Source organism: Mya arenaria, chromosome 12 (assembly GCF_026914265.1).
Source record: "Mya arenaria isolate MELC-2E11 chromosome 12, ASM2691426v1".
In the NCBI taxonomy this organism is placed as follows: Eukaryota; Metazoa; Mollusca; class Bivalvia; order Myida; family Myidae; genus Mya; species Mya arenaria.
In genome coordinates this window covers 12,850,221-12,872,177 of record NC_069133.1, presented here as the reverse complement: position 1 = coordinate 12,872,177, position 21,957 = coordinate 12,850,221, and the positions used below count along the sequence as shown (strand labels likewise).

Here is a 21,957-nt window from a genome sequence, read left to right as displayed (position 1 = left end):
TCTGTTCTATTGTGAGTTGTCTAATATGACTGAATTGAAGGCATTGATGCCAAAAGAAGCCAATTCTGAGACAAATAAATTAAAAGTATCAAAACTGACAATCTATGAGAGTGTAGCTTAAAGAACATATCAAATACTAGCTTTATTTTTTTCAATTTTATTAAAACTTCATGGTGACCAATCACAACTGACAAAGTGAATACAGGGAACAAAACAATTTACAGAAACAACCAGGACATCCACTTGTAATGTAGATAACAAATATCATTTGATATATTGCCATTAATCAAACATTTTAAAAATGTTAGTAAAATGCTGAAATGTTCTGACTTGTATGTGAAAGGTATAAGATCACGAAATATAACATTCCATTACCCTTTGCAATATATATAGAGAATTCACATTTCTTTCATTTCTTGTTCTACAAGTTGATATATTGCATTTTAAAGGGGCTAGACACCAAATGGTCCAAAAATCGGCAAATACCGTATTTCCTCAAAACAAGCCTAGAATTGTCAATGCGAGGTAGTAGGAGGCCAATAATACAATGCTTTAGATGGTTTAAATAATATACGCAACAATCATGACATGCAACAATCATCTGTGTTTCCCTGTTTAAAATAGCGCATAATGGTTTTACAGTTTAATTCATATCTGTTTGTGAGTACAGATAAATACACCAACTAGAACATACATGGTAGACAACTCTTGTAAATTTTGAATTGGAAAATGCGCAAAAACTGAGAAAAAAACATGTGTCATAAGCGATGTTATATATCTGTGAGTAAGATTCAATGGGTTGTGCACAATGACGTCATTTTTATGTAAGTTTTTGATAATTTTTTTTTTTTTTCTAGCAATTGTATAATCTGGTGTCTGGTCCCTTTAATCATGAAAATTTAAACAAAATGTTATAAATATTATTATAACTATGTTGTAAATCATGAAAAGTCCAAGTAGGATGTGTTTAAGTCCAATGCAGCAAACAATCTTCTGGAATCAAAAGCCACAGAATAGACTGGACTTTTCTGTGAGAGAAAATACTCCTGAAAATAAATGATAAGATAACATTTACTAGGTCAATTGTTCAGAACTTTGTTAGGTTAACAACTGTGTTAATTGCATGATTGTTAACTTTTTAAGGTGAAATATTTTAGGATGTGCTGACATATTTAAACAAAACAAGCATAGCTAAATCTTTTGTGTCAATGTTTGTTTAAAGTTCCACATTAATTTTTTTGTGTGTCCTTGAAATTTTCAGAGTAGAAAAGATTTGAAAGTTTAGTTTTTAGTTTACAATAATCCATAGAAGAACTTTGTTAAACTTAAACAATGTATTTCACAATTGGATCATTATTTCAAGCCACAAATCTTGTTTTCAGTGCATTTGAAAGGGAATTGCAGATTATGCATTTCACAGCAATTTTTTCCAACAAAGGTAACTCTTCATTATATAGTTAAATTTTAAAGTACATAAAATGTATTTCAAAATAACTATGCTGGACCGCATCAATTTAAAAAAAATAATATTAAATTAAGAATTTGAAAATAAGTTCCTACAAAGATGATGATGCTTGGAGGCCATTCCTAACAGAATCTCAGTGGTAAAATTTTCACAATTAGCAACAACTCAGTTTTATTAGTTCATAAAATTTGTGATTATTTTTAATACCGGTTAAATTTGAAACACACAAATGTGTAGCGAAATAAATTGGAAATAAAACATTTTAATTTACGACTAAGATTGATTAAGATCTTCATAAGAATGACCCCAAGGTCTATAATGTTATTTCAAGTGACGATCCCCATATTCTAGTGGTGTCATGCCCATATTGCAGTAAGGCCAGCTCAAGGTAAAGGTCACAGTTCAAGGTCAAATGTCCAAGCTATAGATTTCTGTCCACTCCTTATCTTGTAAACCCCTTATAGGTTTTCAAGCAACTAGGGTCAAATGTTCACAACATTGAGACAATGTCCAGAACGCACATTCCAGCAGTGTTGACTCAAGGTCAAGATCACAGTTCATGGTCAAGTGTTCCAACCATTGATTGTTTGCTTATTATCTTTTTAACCCCTTGAAGGGTGTTCATAAAACTCTGATCAAATGTTCACCACATAAGGATGACCCACATTCCATGAGCACCAGCACAGTCAAGGTCGAAGCTTCGAACCAAAGAGTTTGTGTCTGCTCTGCATCTTGTAAACCCTTGAAGGACTTTGTGAATATATCACTTGTTTATTTTCCACAAATAATTAACTAAAAAGGTTGAAGTGAAATAAATATTGTTTAAACCAAGGATTTTCATGAAACTTGGGTCAAATCTTCACCACATCTAGATGACATGCAGAACATACACTTCAAGCATGCCTGCTCAAAGTTCAAGGTTAGATTCAAGTCAATTATTTCATGTCAATTTCATATCTGCTAAACCCCTTGAAGGGTGGTCATGAAACTTGCATAAAATGTTAAACACATATCAACTTCGTGCAGGGTTCGCAGAACCCACACTCTTAGCATTTCAGCTCATGGTAAAGGTCAAGGTTCAAGGTTAAAGATTCCAGTTCAGTTATATGTTTCATGTTGGCTCCATATCTCCTAAGCCCCTTGAAGGATTTTCATAAAACTTTGCTGACTACCGTGAGCATATAACTTACAAGAGAATAGGGTAAATTAGTACACCATGTGTTAAAATAACTGTGAAATTGGTTGTCTGTCCCACCATCATATCTGCTGTGCTTCTGTTATAAGCCTTAAATCATTTTCATTACACTTGTGTCCTTGTTCACCTCATCGACACAACACCCACAAACCGCTAAGAAAATGAGGCGAGTCTGGGGGAGGCATCTGTTTGTTTCTAAAAGCAATCATCTAGTTATAATTTCTTCTGTGTAATTATAGCTCCCTCTTAATGAAGAAAAGACCTTGGAGTCCTAAAAAAGCATCCGTTTAATTTTACACTTTTATTTGATTTATATAGGATTTTATTTTCACTGAACCTATAAATCAATTTTGGGTGTCTTTAGAGTCTCAGATAGCAACAAAGTCAATGAAATTGTATTCAAGATACTTAAGGAGAACCATATATAATTCAAAATAAATTGCAACTTCTCTGTTTCGAAAATGTTGTTCAATTAATTTTGAATTGGATTACCACTTAAGTAATATCCCTTAAAGCTGCACTCTCACAGATTGAATGAGTTGACAACATTTTTTTTGTCCTTGAACGACCCAATTTGTGCCAAAATGCATGTAAACCAGTCATTTAAAACTGCTGACATAAAACTAGATCGCAGATTTTTATATTGAAATTCAGAAAATGATGTTTTTATGCATTTTTCTTAAAGCATTAGTAACGGTTTAAGCCAGAAAACATTAATTTTGGAACAGAAATATGAAAATCTACGATCTGATCTTTTGTCAGCAGTCTTTTATCACTGGTTTGCAGATAGTTACGCAAATATCTGCTCATTCCCAGACAAAAAAATAAAATATTTGGTAAGGGTAACATACCTTTTAGCAACAGGTAGGGTAGGTAGGCTTATTTTATTTCATTTTTCATTACTGATTAGGCTTTATGTTACAACGTGATGTCAAGTTGTTTTTGTTTTTGTTTTTTTTCCAACCGACTATAAAAATGGTAGGCTTGGGACCTATTTCATAGGTAGGGTCGGGTTACCCAAACCAAATGTCTTTTATCAGGCCTAAATAATTAATACCCATCATCTATCTGTTTATATCCTAAAAACATAAAAAGCATTTATTTTTCTATTTCAACATTTTACTAACCTGGACGGGCTGTGTGCTTCTTTTATCCCAGAGACGAACCATGCTGTGCTGAGCAGTGCCCGTTACCATGGCAACATTACAGTCAGTCTGGAGGCAGTAGACTGTTGCATCATATGGTTCAGCCCACTCACTTACACTGATGAAGGAAATAAAATTAAAAATAGCAAAGAAGTTTAATGGTGTGATAGAAGCTATTTTTGTAGTTTGACAAGTAATTTATTAACAAGAGCTGTCGTAAGACAGGGCATTAGACTAGATTAGATATAAAACTTAAAAGCATGCACCTTTTGACAAAATATATGTATTTAAAAAGCATAGGCTATACAGTAGATTGAGGATCATATGGTGTTAACTAAAATAATAGTACAGCAGCCTTGAACACAAGGTGAAGTATTACCAGTATGCACGTTCCATAATAAAATTGAGATATGAGCAAAAATCCTAACGTGCCAAAGGACGTTAACTCTGCTTTTGAATTCAATCAAGGGTCATTATTTGTAATTAGGATAATGAGAGATGAATAAGCCCTTAACACTTGTGTGAAGTATGTAGTTAAAAAAATGGACGTTTTTTCGGATATGGTCAAAAGTGCCAACATACCCAAAAAACTTTAACCAACTTAAAGTCTATCAGGGGGCCATAATTTGTATTTATGATTATATAGCGTCATCAGACCCAAATGTTCGATGGCCCTGAACACATGTGTAAAGAAACAAATTAATTAAATGAATATTTCCTGAAATAAGTCTAAAAATCCAAACTTGCCCTAAAACTGCAAATCAAACTTCCTCAATGGAAGGATCATAAGGACTTGTCTAATTTAATAGTCTGCATAAGTGAGTGAAGTATCAAGGTAATTAAATGAATGGTTCATGAAATATGACTTAAAATCCCAACTTGCCAATAAATTTTGACTGGACACAGACACAAGTAGAAAAGCCCTCTTTATAATCTTCAAATAGTCAGGCTTATAATTATTAAAAAAAAAAATACTATGTATTTCAACCCTAAAATAGTCCTTAAATAACCCTCATAATTGTTTCAGAAAGTGATGTAGAATATACTGAAAGCAATTCAAGATCTTACTCCTTCTTGTACTTTAAAAATATTTTTTTATAAGAAATTGTTTTTTCTTGAGAATTGATGAGACAATCCAACTGGCAAATGTAAGAGATTATTGTTTTAATAACAAACTCAGATTGAACCAGTTTTTAAACTTGGATATTGCAAACTATAGCCTTACGAAAAAAAACCCCTGACATTACCATGTTGATGTTCTTAGATCCCACAGTCTTAGGCAAGCATCATAGCCACAGGAGAGAAGGGTGTTGTCATCTTCAAATCTAACATCCAGCACCCCCGCCCCGTACCTGTAGTCTCCGAGCACATGCGTCTGGCCCTGCCTAAAATACACACAATTTTTTTGTTTCTTTTTAATAATTATGCCTGCGAAGGATGTAAAATGACAATTGATTGCAGTTTATCAGAAGAGTGTTCCAACATTGTATAGGAACATATCTTCATTTCAGAAATTGCTCTTTTGAAATTGTATTTTAGACCCGTGGGTGCTGAATTTAAATTTTGAAAAAAAGAACAGACCTAAAATTCTCGAAAGCAAATTTTTAACCAATTATTGATTTTAATTAATAAAAATTAGTTTATTGTGTAGTTATTTATCATATTGTTAATCTGGTAGACATTTTGAGATACACAGACTGAGAAGAATGCATTTGCCCATACTGCGAATGACATGTTGACGATGAATTCCATTTTTTGTTGATATGTCCTTATATAATGTTTAAATTGCAAAATACTATCGAGAATACCCTACTTTCGATAAATTATATACTTTAACCCTTAGGCTGCTGATGGCGATTTTAAAGGCTTTGCAAACAGCTTGGAACCAGACCAGACACCGAGTAACTCGGCGTCTGGTCAGGTTCCAAGCTGTTTGCCACTCAGTCAATATATCCCGAAAGTTTTAAGTAAATTGAAAGAAATTTAGAATAAACCAGACAACATTTTTGAGCAGACGACAATTTACCCAGCATGCAAAGGGTTAATTTCTAGTACAAATGCTTTGGTTATATGTACTTAGCAATGTTTATATATAATGCATTAAATTTTGAAGAAAATATTTTATAGAAGTTTAAGTTTGTAATCATAACATCTCATTGTCACTATCTATCATATTTGTATTACATATGTATGCTCTTGTGTTTTTGTTTTGGCCGGAGGTGTTTTGTACAATTAACTTTGAAACTTGAAACTTGTTAATTATAAAGATAATTTCCCATACAGAAGTGAATATTATATAAATTACAGAAAAACAAAAGTAGAGAGCTTTGCTAATAATAATGTAAGTTCCGTTATATATTTTGTGAAATGGGGGCCAAGCTAAAATATTAAAACAGTTTAAAATATCAAATGTATATTAACACAGTTTGAAACACTGAAATGTCAATTTATATTTCACTAATAAATCTCTTACTATTACTCATTAGAAAGCAACATGTGAATATGCAGATAAGTTTTCCACAATTAACTTGCCACCACTTGTAAATACAGTGTGTGTATACCACTTGATAAATTGCGTCATAAATGTTCTGTCGTAAGGTAATATTTCGCTTCGAATGAAGACTTTAAACAGAGATAACATAACTATTTCTTCACCATTTTTAATGAATCATAGCGCAGTCTATGCCGCTTACGGAGCACCGTCTATGGTCTTTACCAGAGTTTGATTGAGAACTTAATTTCTTAAAACACTTCGACAAACCTTTTCATAATACAGCCGTCTGACGATGCACTGTCAAAACTTTATTTTGGAAACAGGTTTGTCAAAGTGTTTGATGAAACTAATTACCTTATCAAACTCCGGTAATCAAACGAAGGCTGTGTTTTTTAAGCGGCACAGACTGACCTTTGTTTCATTTAAAATGGTGTAATAAAAGAAAAGTGATCTATGATTTTTAAGTCTTCATTTTAGGAAAAATTATGCCTTCTGACGTAGTAATTAATGATGTAATTTATCATGTGGTATACATACACTGATATAGATTGAGTATTCATTTGCATCTGGGACCTAATAACAAATCCTACTCCCAGTTTCCATGCACTAATACTATGAACAGGAACTTTTTTATCCACGTTCAAATAGGGTGTCTCTAAACCGTGCTAATCATAACTTATAAAAAGGATCATGATTTTTTTCTAGTAAGAAATTATGGGTATAAAAATATTTATGTACATGAAATGTAATAACCCCAGTAAGTTAAGAATGTCTCTTGAAAGCAAAATGTATTTGTTTGTTTTCAAAAAAAAAACTTACATAATTGTTTATTTGTTATTAAGTAAAATGTCAACACACTTATAATAAAACAATCTGAAATTAGAGGCATTTCATTTTTATTTTTTTTAAACTATTACAACGATATTTATGTAAAAAAAAGTAATAAAGGAAATAATTTAGAACATCGTCCTAAGAATTAAATGGATTCATCACAACATAAACAAGACCTTCCTGTTTCAATAAACTTTAAATGTCACTGATAGCAGTCAATCTCTGTGACATTATGTAAGTTTTGGAGTCCTCGGATATATATCTTGCTGACATTGTAAAAAAGCAAAAATTGTTGCCTGAATATTATACAATCTTAATTTCTCAAAGAAACATTAGAATGTAAATATTGAAGATTTGAAAATAAGACAAAAATTGTACCAGTAATCTACCAGAAATAATCAGCCGATCAATTTCAATAATGCAATCAAAATCAAAAGTCTGTACATAAATGTGTTATCAAATAAGTAACATAAAAGGAAAACATTAGCTCCATCCTGATAAAGGTTAATACTTATAACAATGAAAATACATAATTCTTTAGCTGTGTTTTTATTATTTGGAAATCATTTTTAATGATTATTAAAAAGCTTAATATTTTTTGCTGAATTCAAAGTAATTTATCATGCTATTATACTATATTTCACTATTATTATAGAATACAGACAAAAACCAATATTCAATTGTGAAATGATGTACGATCGATGACCGGAGACCTATCTAAATAGTGAATGATACACTTTCGGCATTTTCCTGATCATAATTGTATAATCCCTTAATAAATAACATTTGTTTACACTTCAATTGGCAAGACGTCCTGAAGAAAAACTTCTCTTTCGAATAGACTTACATGTAGCAAAATGTGCTCATCAATCAGTTATTCACAAGCACAATGTAATATTATGAATGCTTTTAACAGTCAATCCTTAGCTAATTTTAAAAAAAAAAATCCAGGGGATATGGATCGAAATTCCAAGGGATTTTTTCCCCCACTGAGGGATATGGCATGTATGGGTATATCGCCTCAATGTGCTTTGGGTAGTCAGAGTGCACTCTTGGAATAGTTACATTTGTTACTGTGTATTTAAAGGTACAATTGAAGTTCAACTAATGCAAACATGTTTGGATGCTTCTCAAGTTAATATTAGCCAATCTCTTCAAATGTAAGTTCCAGGTAATACTTAAAATAATTCGCCATATTGCTGATGGCAGCTGAGTTGGTGTTCTTGTGATGTATCCAGACAATTGACAGGCCATAGATGTTACCCTTAGTTTAAAGATGCACTCTTACTCCCAAATTAGATTTAATACAAGTAATACAAATTTTTAAATATACCAAAAACTGAAAAATGATGGATAAATGTCGAAAACAATGGTTTTTATACCAAGTTTAATTTGAAGTAAATGTGCAGTTGCGGTTGTCCAGTTAGCGCAGTGGTTAGCGCACTCGCTTCTCACCTAGGCGACCCGGGTTCGATTCCCGGCTCGGGCGCATGTGAGTTTGGTTCGTGGTCACCAAGCCGGACAAGTGGGTTTTCTCCAGGTTCTCCGGTTTCCCCCGCAACACAAGACCACACTCGCGTAAAATCGTGCCAACGAGAGTGATTAATATAATGTTCACAATCATTGTAAAATAAATATGTTTAAATTAAGTAAATGTACATAAAACACAGTATTTCTATGCTTTATTTAGTAAGTAGTTAAAGGTTTATCAGTTCAAATTGATGTTTGCTATATATGTGTATGTATTGATTTTGAATAAGAGTGTCACTTTAAACTTATATATTTTACAATTGTGAAACAAGTTATATTTATCACTCTTGTAAGTGTGATTCTAAGCGAGGATGGTCATGTTATACTTGATTCGAAATTCACTTTCTTGGTGTTTTTGCGCCGAGTAAAAGCAAATGCATGATCATTCTAAGCACAAAACCTTGAACCTGAATTCATTTGCAAACAATAGTAATTATGTGTTGAACTATTAGTACTGAATAATTATAATATATAGAGGATAATTGTTTGTTTCAGTGAAAGATCACAATATATTTCACTGAGTTATCACTAAAAGCTAGGTGTCATGAGTAAAATGTTGACTTTTGGTGTTCACAAGGTGAAATTTAATCATAAACTGAAACAAACATGTTTTTTTGTTTGTTATAAATAAATGTCTAAAAAGGATATAAAATGGCAGTAAATTACAGTTTTTCTGAACAGAGCTGATTGTAGGCAGGAGTTTTATCACCTAAAAAAATTATGTAATTGAAATTATGTCACAGTTGACGATATTTATGGATGTGAGAGGCTATATTGTTTTAACAGTGTTTTTTTATATACAAAGCTGTATCACTGTTTAAAAAATCTCTATAAACTACCATAAAGCTTATAATAAAAAAATATCCTCAAAAATATGGATAAATGGGATAAACTTATATTGTATTCATGGTGACTATGTTTTTAATTTAATTTTAGAATTCGCAAAAGAGCAAACTACCTCCAAGTACCGAGAGTAAAAATGTAAATTATGATGGCTGCTTGTGACAACTTTTACCGTCATTTAAAAAGAGACAAAAAGAAGGACAAACACAGCTGACATAAAATTTACATCGCCAATAGAAGGTTTTGTTCAATAAAAAAGGACAACCTTGGAATTATATAACATTTGAAATTGGTCTCAAATTCCACAATATTCAAGGTATGGAATTTAAAAATTTGAATGCAGTTTTATGCTATAATAATTCAGGAGCTCTATTCATGAAGCATCTAAGTTAAAAAATTCAACTTTAAATAGTAAAACAATGCATTTTTTAAAGATGAAATTTAAGAAGACTTAATATGCTTTTACAACAAAAATATGAAAAAATGCAAGAAAAGGGTTTAAATCATGAATGTCTGAGATTAAATTTGTTAAAAGTAGAGAGAATTTAAAAAAAACATTAATTGTTAAAATTTTCACAGAGTTGAAAAACACTTTAAAAAGAAGCTTTATCAATACAGCCCCTGAATGCGTTTTTAAATGCCTATAATTATGATATTTGGAAATAAAATGTACGAATGAGTGGACAAAATTGTTATTTTTTCTCTTATATGACAAATTATAATTCAATATATACCTCTCTACATTCCAAACAGACAAGGATGGCGCTCCTCGGCAACCGGCGGTTCCTATGGCAACGTTCCTGAAATACAGACCAAATTTCATTTCATTTCTACCAACATAGAATATTATCAAAATTAGAATTACCAGTATATAACAACAGTTATATTAAAATGTCAATGGGCTGATTGTTCAGAACTTTAATAATTTTTAAAAGTTAAGAACTTATACAATATCTTTGTTAACATTTTAACATGATAAACTTTATGGCGCTCATATATATTTAAATACACAGCTGAATGAGTTGTTTTGAATTTTGTTTGACATGTGTGTCCATGAAAATTACATGGCAGAAAATATCTGAGAGTTAACAATGATGACTTTAATAATTTTGCTTACTTTGACAAATGTCTGAACAATTGGCCCATAGTTGATGAAAACAGGAACGTCAAGTAACTTTGATAATTAAAGGGCAATAACTCTCGAGTGACTTGAGCGCTATGGCTGGTCATCAAGTTGTTTACAACATTATGCCCATATATTCTAACCAAATTTGGTGATGATTGGACAAAGGATTCTAAAATAATTCATCAAATAAGCCAGATTTTAGGTAATTTCTATAATTAAACACTAGACTGAATCAAGGGATATGTGGCTTGTTATCAAACTTGTCTGAGATCTAATGCCCATTCACATTCCAACCACATTTGGTGATGATTGGACAAAGGCTTCTAAAGTTATTGATCAGACAGCGTACTTGATGCCAGTTTTAAATTTACATAACCCTTTAAGTTGAAAATGATGAATAATTATTCATGATAACAAGCACTGGATGTAAGATACATGTATACATGTGTATTTTGAATGCCTGGTGCCCACATATCGATCATTTTGGTGACATAATAGAACATTAGTACAGAAAATATTCATGAAAATAAAGTAAGTATCTGAAAGCTTGCATTTACAAAAAAAAATGCAATAATATCATCTACAAAAAAAAATCTGTCATCTTTATAACATGACAGTAATCAGTTAGAAATACTCTTTAACAAGACCTGTCACAGAAACAGCGCGCACGACTACTCTGCCGCTTTTCGGTGTATGGATTGAAAAGTTTTGGGGAAACATACATGGATCACTGTTAGATTAGATTTCAATGCAATACATGATGTGCTGAGAAATTTACATAAATTGATTTGGAAAATATCTGAGGTGGTACGCAAACTTTAACATAAATTCTAAGTCGAAAAAGGGGCATAATTTTGTCAAAATGCTTGATAGAGTTACCTCCTCCTGTGTATAGGTTGGGGCATGATGGTGAACAAGTGTGCAAAGTTTCAAAGCCATATGTCAATGGACTTTGAAAATATTTGAGGTGGTACACAAACTCTTACAAAAACATAAGTGGTTATGCCGACGCTCGGGTGACTAGGATAGCTCTCCTTATTCTTCGAATAGTTGAGCTAAAAATTGATAACAAAATAATATAGGGTCACCTAAGCAAAGTTAACAAGATTTATCCCATAATAAAACATCTGCTTTATACATCAGATAACTCATGTAAATATGTGTTACTGTAGGGGTGTATTCTGTTCTAAAAAATAAAATTAGTCATAAATCATAATATAACAAACATTTGATTTATAGTCGGTTTTTGACTCGATTGCTAATTTTATAGTCAGAGACTCAACTTGTTCACATCAAAATGCGGTGATATGCAGAGATTTGAAAGAAATATGAGGGGAATTTTCTAAAATAAAATTACCATTTTTGCAAAAGATGTGTGGATTTGAAGATTGGTGAAATAAAAAAAAAATAAACAGTGTCCTGAACAGATTAATATCTGCTTCCTGGACCTTTCCCTTGAGGGGATGAAAATGGGCCTCTGTAAACCCTTTCCCTTTGTGGGCATGAAAATGGGCCTCTGTAAACCCTTTCCCTTTGTGGGCATGAAAATGGGCCTCTGTAAACCCTTTCCCTTTGTGGGCATGAAAATGGGCCTCTGTAAACCCTTTCCCTTTGTGGTATGAAAATGGGCCTCCGTAAACCCTTTCCCTTTGTGGGCATGAAAATGGGCCTCTGTAAACCCTTTCCCTTTGTGGTATGAAAATGGGCCTCCGTAAACCCTTTCCCTTTGTGGGCATGAAAATGGGCCTCTGTAAACCCTTTCCCTTTGTGGCATGAAAATGGGCCTCTGTAAACCCTTTCCCTTTGTGGCATGAAAATGGGCCTCTGTAAACCCTTTCCCTTTGTGGCATGAAAATGGGCCTCTGTAAACCCTTTCCCTTTGTGGCATGAAAATGGGCCTCTGTAAACCCTTTCCCTTTGTGGCATGAAAATGGGCCTCTGTAAACCCTTTCCCTTTGTGGCATGAAAATGGGCCTCTGTAAACCCTTTCCCTTTGTGGCATGAAAATGGGCCTCCGTAAACCCTTTCCCTTTGTGGTATGAAAATGGGCCTCCGTAAACCCTTTCCCTTTGTGGCATGAAAATGGGCCTCCGTAAACCCTTTCCCTTTGTGGTATGAAAATGGGCCTCTGTAAACCCTTTCCCTTTGTGGGCATGAAAATGGGCCTCTGTAAACCCTTTCCCTTTGTGGGCATGAAAATGGGCCCCCGTAAACCCTTTCCCTTTGTGGTTGCGCAAATGGGGCCTTCATAAACCCTTTCCCTTTGTGGGCATGAAAATTGGCCCCCGTTAACCCTTTCCCTTTGTGGGCGTGAAAATTGGCCTCTGTAAATTCTTTCCCTTTGTTGGCGTGAAAATGGGCCTCCATAAACCCTTCTCCTTTGTGGGCATGGGCATGTAAATGGGCCTCCATAAACCCTTTCCATTTGTGGGCATGAAAATGAGCCTTCGTAAACCTCATCCCTTTGTAAGCATGAAAATGAGCCTTCCTTAACTCTATCCCTTTGTGAAAATGAGCGTTTCTAAACCTATCCCTAAGGTAATTATAACAATTCCTGTCTGCTTCCTTATAAAAAACCCAGCTTATTTCCACTTCTATGTCATAACTATTGTCAAAGATATCCACTAAAAATTGACATTTTCAACAGTTTCCTTTTTTCTTAAATGTTACAAGTCTATAAAATTTCCTTGATAAGACATAATCCACATAATCATACTGTCTAAAAGAAACTGTAAAAATGTGCACTAATAATCCTCTGATTTTTCATATTCCAACGTATCACAGTTGCTTACAGACACTTGACTTTTAAAAGCAACAAGTATTATGTTCTCTCTAGGGATAAGGGCTATGCACAGTAGGGGACATCCTCGGTGACCCCGTATGTTCATAATATATATATGATACCGTGGGCAAATCCGTTGTAAAAATCTCATACTCCTGAATAAATAATGATGGTAACTTCAGCTGCTGGGTTGATTGCATGAGACACAATTCATGTGGAACCGAAATGGCCAAGAAGTTGTGGATGAAATCTTGGTTCTGAATGATCCAATGAGATCACTGCTTCCAAATGGTTTAAGTCAGTACATCAAATAGTTTGTCAAATTCGCTTATAGCACTTAACAAAAGAATTCTATCCTTTTTGATATCGGCTATTTCATTGGTTGGAAAATGCTTATTTATACTCAAGCTTTTCAATGTTCGACTATCCAATTTGCCCAGGATATAATAAAATTATATGTTATGAATATGCTAGGGTGCCGAAGATGAGTGGGGGAGACATGTGCTGTATGTTGAATGTGTCACCACTTCTTACCACATCTGAATAATGTAGCCTGAAGCCTAAATTGCTGTAATTATAAAAAGAAAATAAATGTACCAGGGCCGGTATTCATAAAACAACATCATTTTTTAACTTAAGTCACTTTCCTTAAATTGCCATATAGTCAATTTTAAAAGAAATATTAGTGTTTTTAATGTTAAGGTATGAATATAATATAACATAATTAAAAACTAAAAGCACCAGCCCTTCATTAAATTGTCCAACTTTACTTTTTATTTCAATATAGGAGAAAAAGAGGTATAAAATACAACCAAAATGCACCATTTTGGACAAGAAATAGGTAAAATTTTAATGGTGACTACCTCCAAACCTGTGACCTCAAAGTTAACAATGCAATGTACAATGTGCTAAAAAAATGCACACTCATGACCAAACAATAGCATGTACCTTCCCCCTTGGGCTAATGCCAGAGACCACACCCTCTCACGGAGATTCAGGACGGCTTTTATTGGTCCACAGTCCTGGTCACCTGTACCCGTAACACTTGTCACCTGTGCGAAAGAAAGTAAGAACATTTACAATTAATGGAATACTTCTCAAAGACTTGTGTGCTGTTTTTTTCCATATGACAATTAAGGTACATGTAAATGACCATTTTGGTTGGTAATGCACAGGGGCTAAGCATAGGTCTTACCATTTTAGATTAAACTTATTTATTTCATAATGATTGTGAAACAAGTTATTACAACATTACATCACTCTTGTGCGCACAATGTGGCATGAGGGTTTGTGGGGGTACAGGACTACCTGGTTGATGGTATTAATTGTTACAATAAATTGTTTTATGCATTTTTTCTTAAACCGTTAGTAACGGTTTAAGCCATAAAACATTAATTTTTGAACGGAAATATGAAAACCTACGATCTGATCTTTTGTCAGCAATCTTTTATCATTGGTTTGCAGATATTTAGGCAAAAATTTGCTCTTTCCAAGACAAAAAATAAAAAAGTTGTAAAAACACTATATCTGTGAGAGACCAGTTTTAAATCAAAGAAATACCTTGACAGTTTTATCCCTGGAGCCAGAGACAATGTAATCACCATGGAAGTCTACAGCCTGGGCATCTGTGTCGTGCAACTTGTACAGGGTCTGAATACACTGTCCATTACTTGTGTCAAACGCATACACACTCCCATCTCTAGGAAGTAAAAAGGGATTACTTAATCATACAATTAGTTTAAACATTACATATTTTACAAAGATTGTGAAGAAAGTTGTGGTAACTTATAATAAGACACTTTTGTTGGCACAATGTTCTGCAAGAGTGTGTTCCTGTGGTGCAGGGGAAACCAGAACACCTGGAGAAAACCCACTTGTCCGGTTGGTGACCACTAACCAAACTCATACAAATCATACAGTTTGAAAAAGTAAATGTAAGGGAAGTAAGCCATCTAAGTTTCTTTACAATCCCTGAATGAATTATTCAAGAAATTAAACAGAAGGGACAGAAGTTGTTGGCAGCCTTTATCAAATTAAAAAACATCAGAGTTAGAAAGTAATGTTATCAACGAACATTTTGTACAATCAGTTTTCAAATCGATATTTATGAGTAGTAATAATGTCTCTTGAAAGAAAATAGTTTGATGAGTAAAGATAAAGTTTATTTGATATTGCAATCAAAACATTATTTAGTAACCCCCAACACAAAACTGAAATTCCTGATTTAAGGATATGATGTCAAGCATACGATTGGTTAACACATGTTAAATATAGTGATGCAAGTTTAACAAATTTAAAGTGATTTTTTTCCAATGAGTTCAATTGAGTTTATATCAATTTCAAAAGTAGACAAAACATTGTTAAAGTTAGAGCATAACGGGCACAGACAAGGTTGAGGGCTTTAAGTCTGCCCTCCAGTCATCTCCAGTCACCCCATTTGGTGGTTCCTCATCCAGTGTGTTTTGCCAGAAGTAGCCCTATGCTGTGCCACATACACAACTTTGTCCCTAAAGTGGATGAATAAGACACATGATCACAAAAAAACAAACCTGCAGCCAGAAAGCAGTATATTGTCTTTGACCACGAATCTTGTCACGTCATGTCTGTTAGGCAGCTGCAGCCTCTTTCCCTTCCTTTCTCTAGGCCGTCCTGTCTCTCGGACGTCGAATGAGCGGATGCCGTTCTTGCCCGAGATCCACAGAACATTCTGATTGTACTGCATCCATGGAATTAATCTGAAAGACAGGACCATTATGATAGTCTAAATATATAAAGGTTTAGAACCAGGTCTCAATTTCTCAAAAAAATATTAACCATAACAATCTTAGTTATCTTATTTCAAATTCTTATTTCTTATTGACAAATGACTTATGTTCATATGATTGATTGTCATAAACTTGCTTGACCACAGTCACGATGCCAGATTACACTTGGACACAGGAAAGGTTAAATGTCAAGTTGTGGAATTGAGAAGGGGAATGTGACAGAAATATCAGCTGCACAACAACCTATAATAGCAAACATGCATATGAAGTTTCATGACGTTGGTGCGATACTTATGCTGCTACGGTACATGCGACAATATTTTTTGGACCATCCTTTACTAATTGGAAAGCCAGACAGAATAAAAGTGTAAAAGGAATGGCATGTGCTCTAAAACCTATGCTTACCAACATATATTTCAAGTGTACATGCAATAGTCTTGGAGCTAGATGTCACACTAGATTAGTTAAATGTTTAACAGTCAAGGGCCAGAACTCTAGTTAGTGCAAGTGAAATTTGACAGAAATGGCAAGTGCACAGTTTCTAAATATAACCAACATACCCAAGATGTTTCATGATTGTATGTGCAATACATGCAATACTTTTGGTTCTACATGTACATATGACACAAGATTATGGAGACACATCACGTGACACAAAAAGACAACTCTTACATAGGCCACCAATATATCTATCTGGGGGTATAAAAATAGTATACAGTAATTATCTAAGTCTAAAAACTCTTTTAAATGAGATTATGTATATTTTTGCAAGCAGTGACAGTGAGACACATAAAAGACACTTTTGACAGCATGGTAAACCCCTATAATCCATAGCAAACATTTGAGTTTGTTCATAATCAATTTGATATTTTAAGATTACCACATGTGTACCTTGTGTTGTTTTTTGACAAGACTACCTGGCAGCATTTCTTCTCCTCCCAGTTGTGACCTAGCCTGTACTGCTGGAACAATGGCAGCGAACATCTGAAATACAGTACACTAGCAGGTCAGTATTGTGTCAGGAAAAAACAGTGGCTAAGCCATGAACAAGTAAATGTCAGGGTTCTCAATAAGTTTTGGTTGAGCTGCCTTAAATAGTAAAGTAACCGAACAGCTACTACTTATTCTACTTAAATTCATTTATTTTTCCAGATTTGAACCAGCCCTATTGCCCAGCAACTGGTTCTTATTGAGAACACTAAAACGCTATGATTTTTTTTATCATGGAATGTATTTCTAGAGGTTTCTTAAACTTACCTTTCTTGAAAATTAACAAGAAGACTAGGCATGAAAATATAGTGGAACATGGGCTAAAATCCATTTTTCTTGCCCTATTTTTTCACACTTCAATTTCTTACAAGGCTTTGTAGTGGGGAAAAAGGGTCCTGCATGGGCTTACTTAATGAATATAAGAATAAAGAAAGAGGTTCTCAATGAGACTCATCCACCATATTATCACCCAATTCGCAATAAAATGGACCAGGAAGAGTTTGTTCATTGTTAATGAGGCATATGATATAAACATATTTGTTTATTATTTATTTAGTGCAATATACCGGTAATTTACCAGGCCACAAACAAAACTGATGATATAAGTGGGTGAAATATTTTTTCTATCCTACATTGAAACCGTTCTTCCCCACAGACTAATGAAATATAAAAAAAGTAACATACCGGTATATGAAATATTAAAAGGGAAGTCGTACCATCACCAAATTGTAACATATCTGTACAACTTGTTCCATATAACAAGTAAATTATTACCAGAAAAATAACTTAAAAGTTTTCCTCAGAATTTTCAAATTATAGTATATGTAGGGTAAAAGTATTCACGAAGTTAAAAAATATGACATATTGCCTTTAATCTCACCATCAGACGAAAATGTTGATCACACTTAGCACCTAAACAATAAAATGTACATGGGGAAGAATTCTCTAAATATGGTGTGACTTCAAAGTGGTACAAGTTTGTTTTTAAGTCATTTCCTACCCAAGCTATTTTGAACCAGTTTTACCAGTTTTCAGTCTTCCAGACAGTTATTTTGTAATGTATGTATGGAATGTCTGAAGTAATATTCCATATAAGGATTTATACTAAATTTTAAAATACTTGAGAAAAAAACAAACATTTTTTATTCTTTGGAGGGGGGGGTAATTTTTTTACCAACTGACTATAAAAACCGTAGGGTATGCACCTATTTTAGGCTACCAGACAAATCGGCCCCTTACTAAATCGGCCCCTTACCAAATCGGCCCCTAGCTCAAATGGTTACCTTTTCGGCCCCTTACCAAATCATCCCCATCCCGTAGACGTTTCGGCCCCTGATTACCGAGACGTTTCGGCCCTTATTTATATTTTATTTTTTTATTTTTTAATATAAGAAAAAAACATAAAATTTCATTTTTTTATTTTAATAGACAAAGCTATATACATACATACAAAGGTATAGATAAAAATAGATTTAAAGAAAATATCTGTACACTTGAAAACATGTAAAGATTTATTAACGAGATATTTTTTATAAAACGAAATAGAGTTGAAGAAAAAAAATTAAACTTCATTTTTTTTTAAATAATCTTTAAATATTATACATAACTATGTTGCTAATATTATGTATAATGACATGTCCATTGTCTAACATCAGTCTTGACCAAACACCTATCGCCCGCCGTAGATGGCACCAACATTTTTCAGGAACTCCTCGCAGGTGACATCATGCGAATCGTATGAGTCCCACTCATCCATGATCCTGGCGTCTAGAGCGGATACTTCATTTAAAGTTTCATCAAGGAACGATTCCGCAGTGGCGAACTGCGAAACATCTGAATTGATGGATAATGATTTATGAAAAGAAGAAAACAGATTTTTTATAAGAATTAATATACAGTACATCTTCTTATTAACTACAATTTAATAATAAATAAACACATGGTAAGACATAAGTTATACATTTTATGAATTTATATTTTAAATCAGGTAAGGATGAAAAAAAAACTATTATTAATCTTATATTGAATACGTATGCAAAACCATACTGGCTTAAAAGGTGTTTTTAGACAGACGGTCTTATGGCGAATTGTCACATTCCACGGGGGTATCAGGCGTTGGAATTATGACACTTTGTGTTTGCAAGCTTATAAATACGTGTACAAGGTTTGTTCCGACTTTCCCAACCGCTAATTCTCACACTTACAGAATAATGCCAATTATCTCTTCGCACCTCAAACAGAATATTATTATTTTATTACGGATATATTGTTTTACTCTTTTTAAAATGCATATTTGTTGTAGAATATCTGTAGAACTATCAAGTTGTCACTTGTTTGCAAGTCATATCTATAAAACAAACATTATTTCCTAATTATGTATAGATAAAACACTAATTGTCAAAAATAATAATTTATAATTATTCTGGAGCAATAGTATACCACATACATAACAAATTAATGGTTGAAACGTAAAGGCATTTTTTAAAACCTTGCTTAATAACATAAGTTCTATTCTATCATAAGTTTGATAAAAAATATCGTGAGAATGTTATCGATATTAAGGTATAATATGAAAAGGTAATGATTTCGGTGTTATACATACCGCAAGGTACATACAACACAAAAGAAACAAGAATATGTACATCGCGTATGTCCTAAGGATCTACAGAATAATGTTTAAACACTACCGTTTTTGATACAATAAACATAACAAAGAAACAAAGCAAAGAATTTATACTAGGGAATCACAAGTCAGACACGCGTGTAATCAGGAATGATTGCAAAATAAAAACCACGAAAGCCAGTCCAGTGTCAATGACAACAGATTTGATATACCTTTGGCGGTTCGTGCATTTTAATCTAAATTACATAAGTTATGGGAGTACTTAGCGATTAACATAGCCATACCTGAATAGTGTTATACATTTATATACGTTTTTTTGTGTCTATAAAACATATTACTTGCACCTACCTGTATCGCAGACTCGATGCTGCCAACGGTCTCACAACCTTATCTCACTCAATACAAAAATCTGAATCAGACATTACAATTTTTAACAAAATTCCATTACACAATAAAATAAAAGTAGAACAACAACGCGTTAATAATGTCCAATACACGAAAATTGAACAGTAGCACAGCAACACTTTTAAAACAAATGGTACCCACTTTTAGAAACGATTTAATATATATACTTATGGTGTTTATATTACTCAAATCTTATTTAATCAACTGTAAATAACATTAAAAAATTAAAGACAATTATTAATTCACACGTCTTTGAATGTCTTTTTCACACCCACAACACTTACCGTTTGCCTTGTAAAGAACGCATGGTTCAAAGACACATTTTCTTTGAAGTCTTTAATGATCAATTAATAATTAACAGTTATAACAAATAAACTTTCTTAGATTTTCTAACATTTTATATTAAAAATCAGGGTTAATAGTTATTTAGATTTTAATTATATTTTTTATATCAGTCATATCAATGTTTTTCATGCATATTTGCAAATTTAAAGATGTTATTTACAGATCTCATTTACATTTATAAGACGACCTACAATGTTTTTCTTTATACTCAAGATAAAAAATAAAATAAAATTAAGGGGCCGAAATGTCTCTGTTGAAATCACTAAGGGGCCGAAACGTCTCGAGTCATTTTAATTAAGGGGACGAAATGGCAGTGCCGAAACGTCTTAGGGGCCGATTTGGTAGTAGGCCGATTTGTCTTGCTCCCCTATTTTAAAGGTAGGGTCGGTAAACCGGACCAAATGTATTTATTTTTTTTAGGCCTTAGTAGGAGAACGTAATGCAATCATTTGTGGTAGGTAAAGAAGTGACCAACTGAAGGGAACCAAATGACCGAAAATGAAATAGTAAAAAAAGGCCTTGGTAATAAATGACTAGTTCCAATTCGTGTTGGTACGACATCTCCTCTATCTTATGAATTTACCTCTTGCTTCCTATGTCACAAGAATTGAGTTTCAAGAGATACCTTGAAAATCTGAACCATACTGCATCTAGTTTTACCAGATCACGAAACCTCTTACAGGCTCTACAGATTCTTCCTAATGTTTTGATATCACATTTTTTAAAGATATAAATCAAAGCAACGTCAGGCAACTCCGGAATAATTTCTAAGCAGATTGACGGATGAGGAATCTTCCCCTCCGCCTGTGTAGTTTTCGACTGAAAGTCCATCTTCTCTTAAGCATGCACAAACTGAAAATAACGTAATGTAAGGTTTTAGTTCGCTCATTGTAAACTTATTAAGCTGCGATTTCAAAATAAATGGTTTTGTGACGAAATATTCGCCATTTTGTTTATGTTTCAGGCAACAGTTCTTGCAAAAACGAGGCATCACCTACGCAGTGATCACCCCTGACAAACAAATAAAATGCAGTTTTAACTGAAATGTAAGAGAAGTAACAATGCGTTGCGTTTGACAGATGTTTACTGGGTTAACAGGACATGGTGGTTCAGAGTAAATGCCAAGCAAGAAGTATTGAGACATCGAACAGCAAGCTCTGTCAACGACATTATGGCCATATGAACAAACACATGTTTTCTATAAATGCTAGCACCGACCCATGTCTGTGATGCTAGAGTAGGAAAGGCTTCAATGATTAATACATTTTTTGTCAATTAAGTGTTTAAGAATAAACATTGTATATGTGTTTACGACAGCGAGACTGTAACGAATTCCACAAATTTCCAGTCAAAACTTTATCGAGACGATAAAGCTACGTCTCGTGAGTACGTCTTCAAGAAAACATGTTCAAGATATA

General features: G+C 33.4%; 1 protein-coding gene across 1 annotated transcript; it reads right to left on the bottom strand.

Moving 5' to 3' along the window:
• Positions 1 to 141: 141 nt before the first annotated feature.
• LOC128212393 (F-box/WD repeat-containing protein 4-like) lies at positions 142 to 21,497 on the bottom strand. Its single transcript, XM_052917832.1, has 9 exons — positions 21,123 to 21,497; positions 17,068 to 17,160; positions 15,961 to 16,146; positions 14,972 to 15,110; positions 14,360 to 14,463; positions 10,238 to 10,303; positions 5,053 to 5,190; positions 3,788 to 3,923; positions 142 to 1,046 (listed from the first exon to the last, which is right to left on the bottom strand). The coding sequence occupies exons 1-9, from the start codon at positions 21,368 to 21,370 to the stop codon at positions 942 to 944; spliced, it is 1,215 nt and encodes a 404-aa protein (XP_052773792.1). The 5' UTR covers positions 21,371 to 21,497; the 3' UTR covers positions 142 to 941.
• Between the last annotated feature and the right edge of the window lie 460 nt (positions 21,498 to 21,957).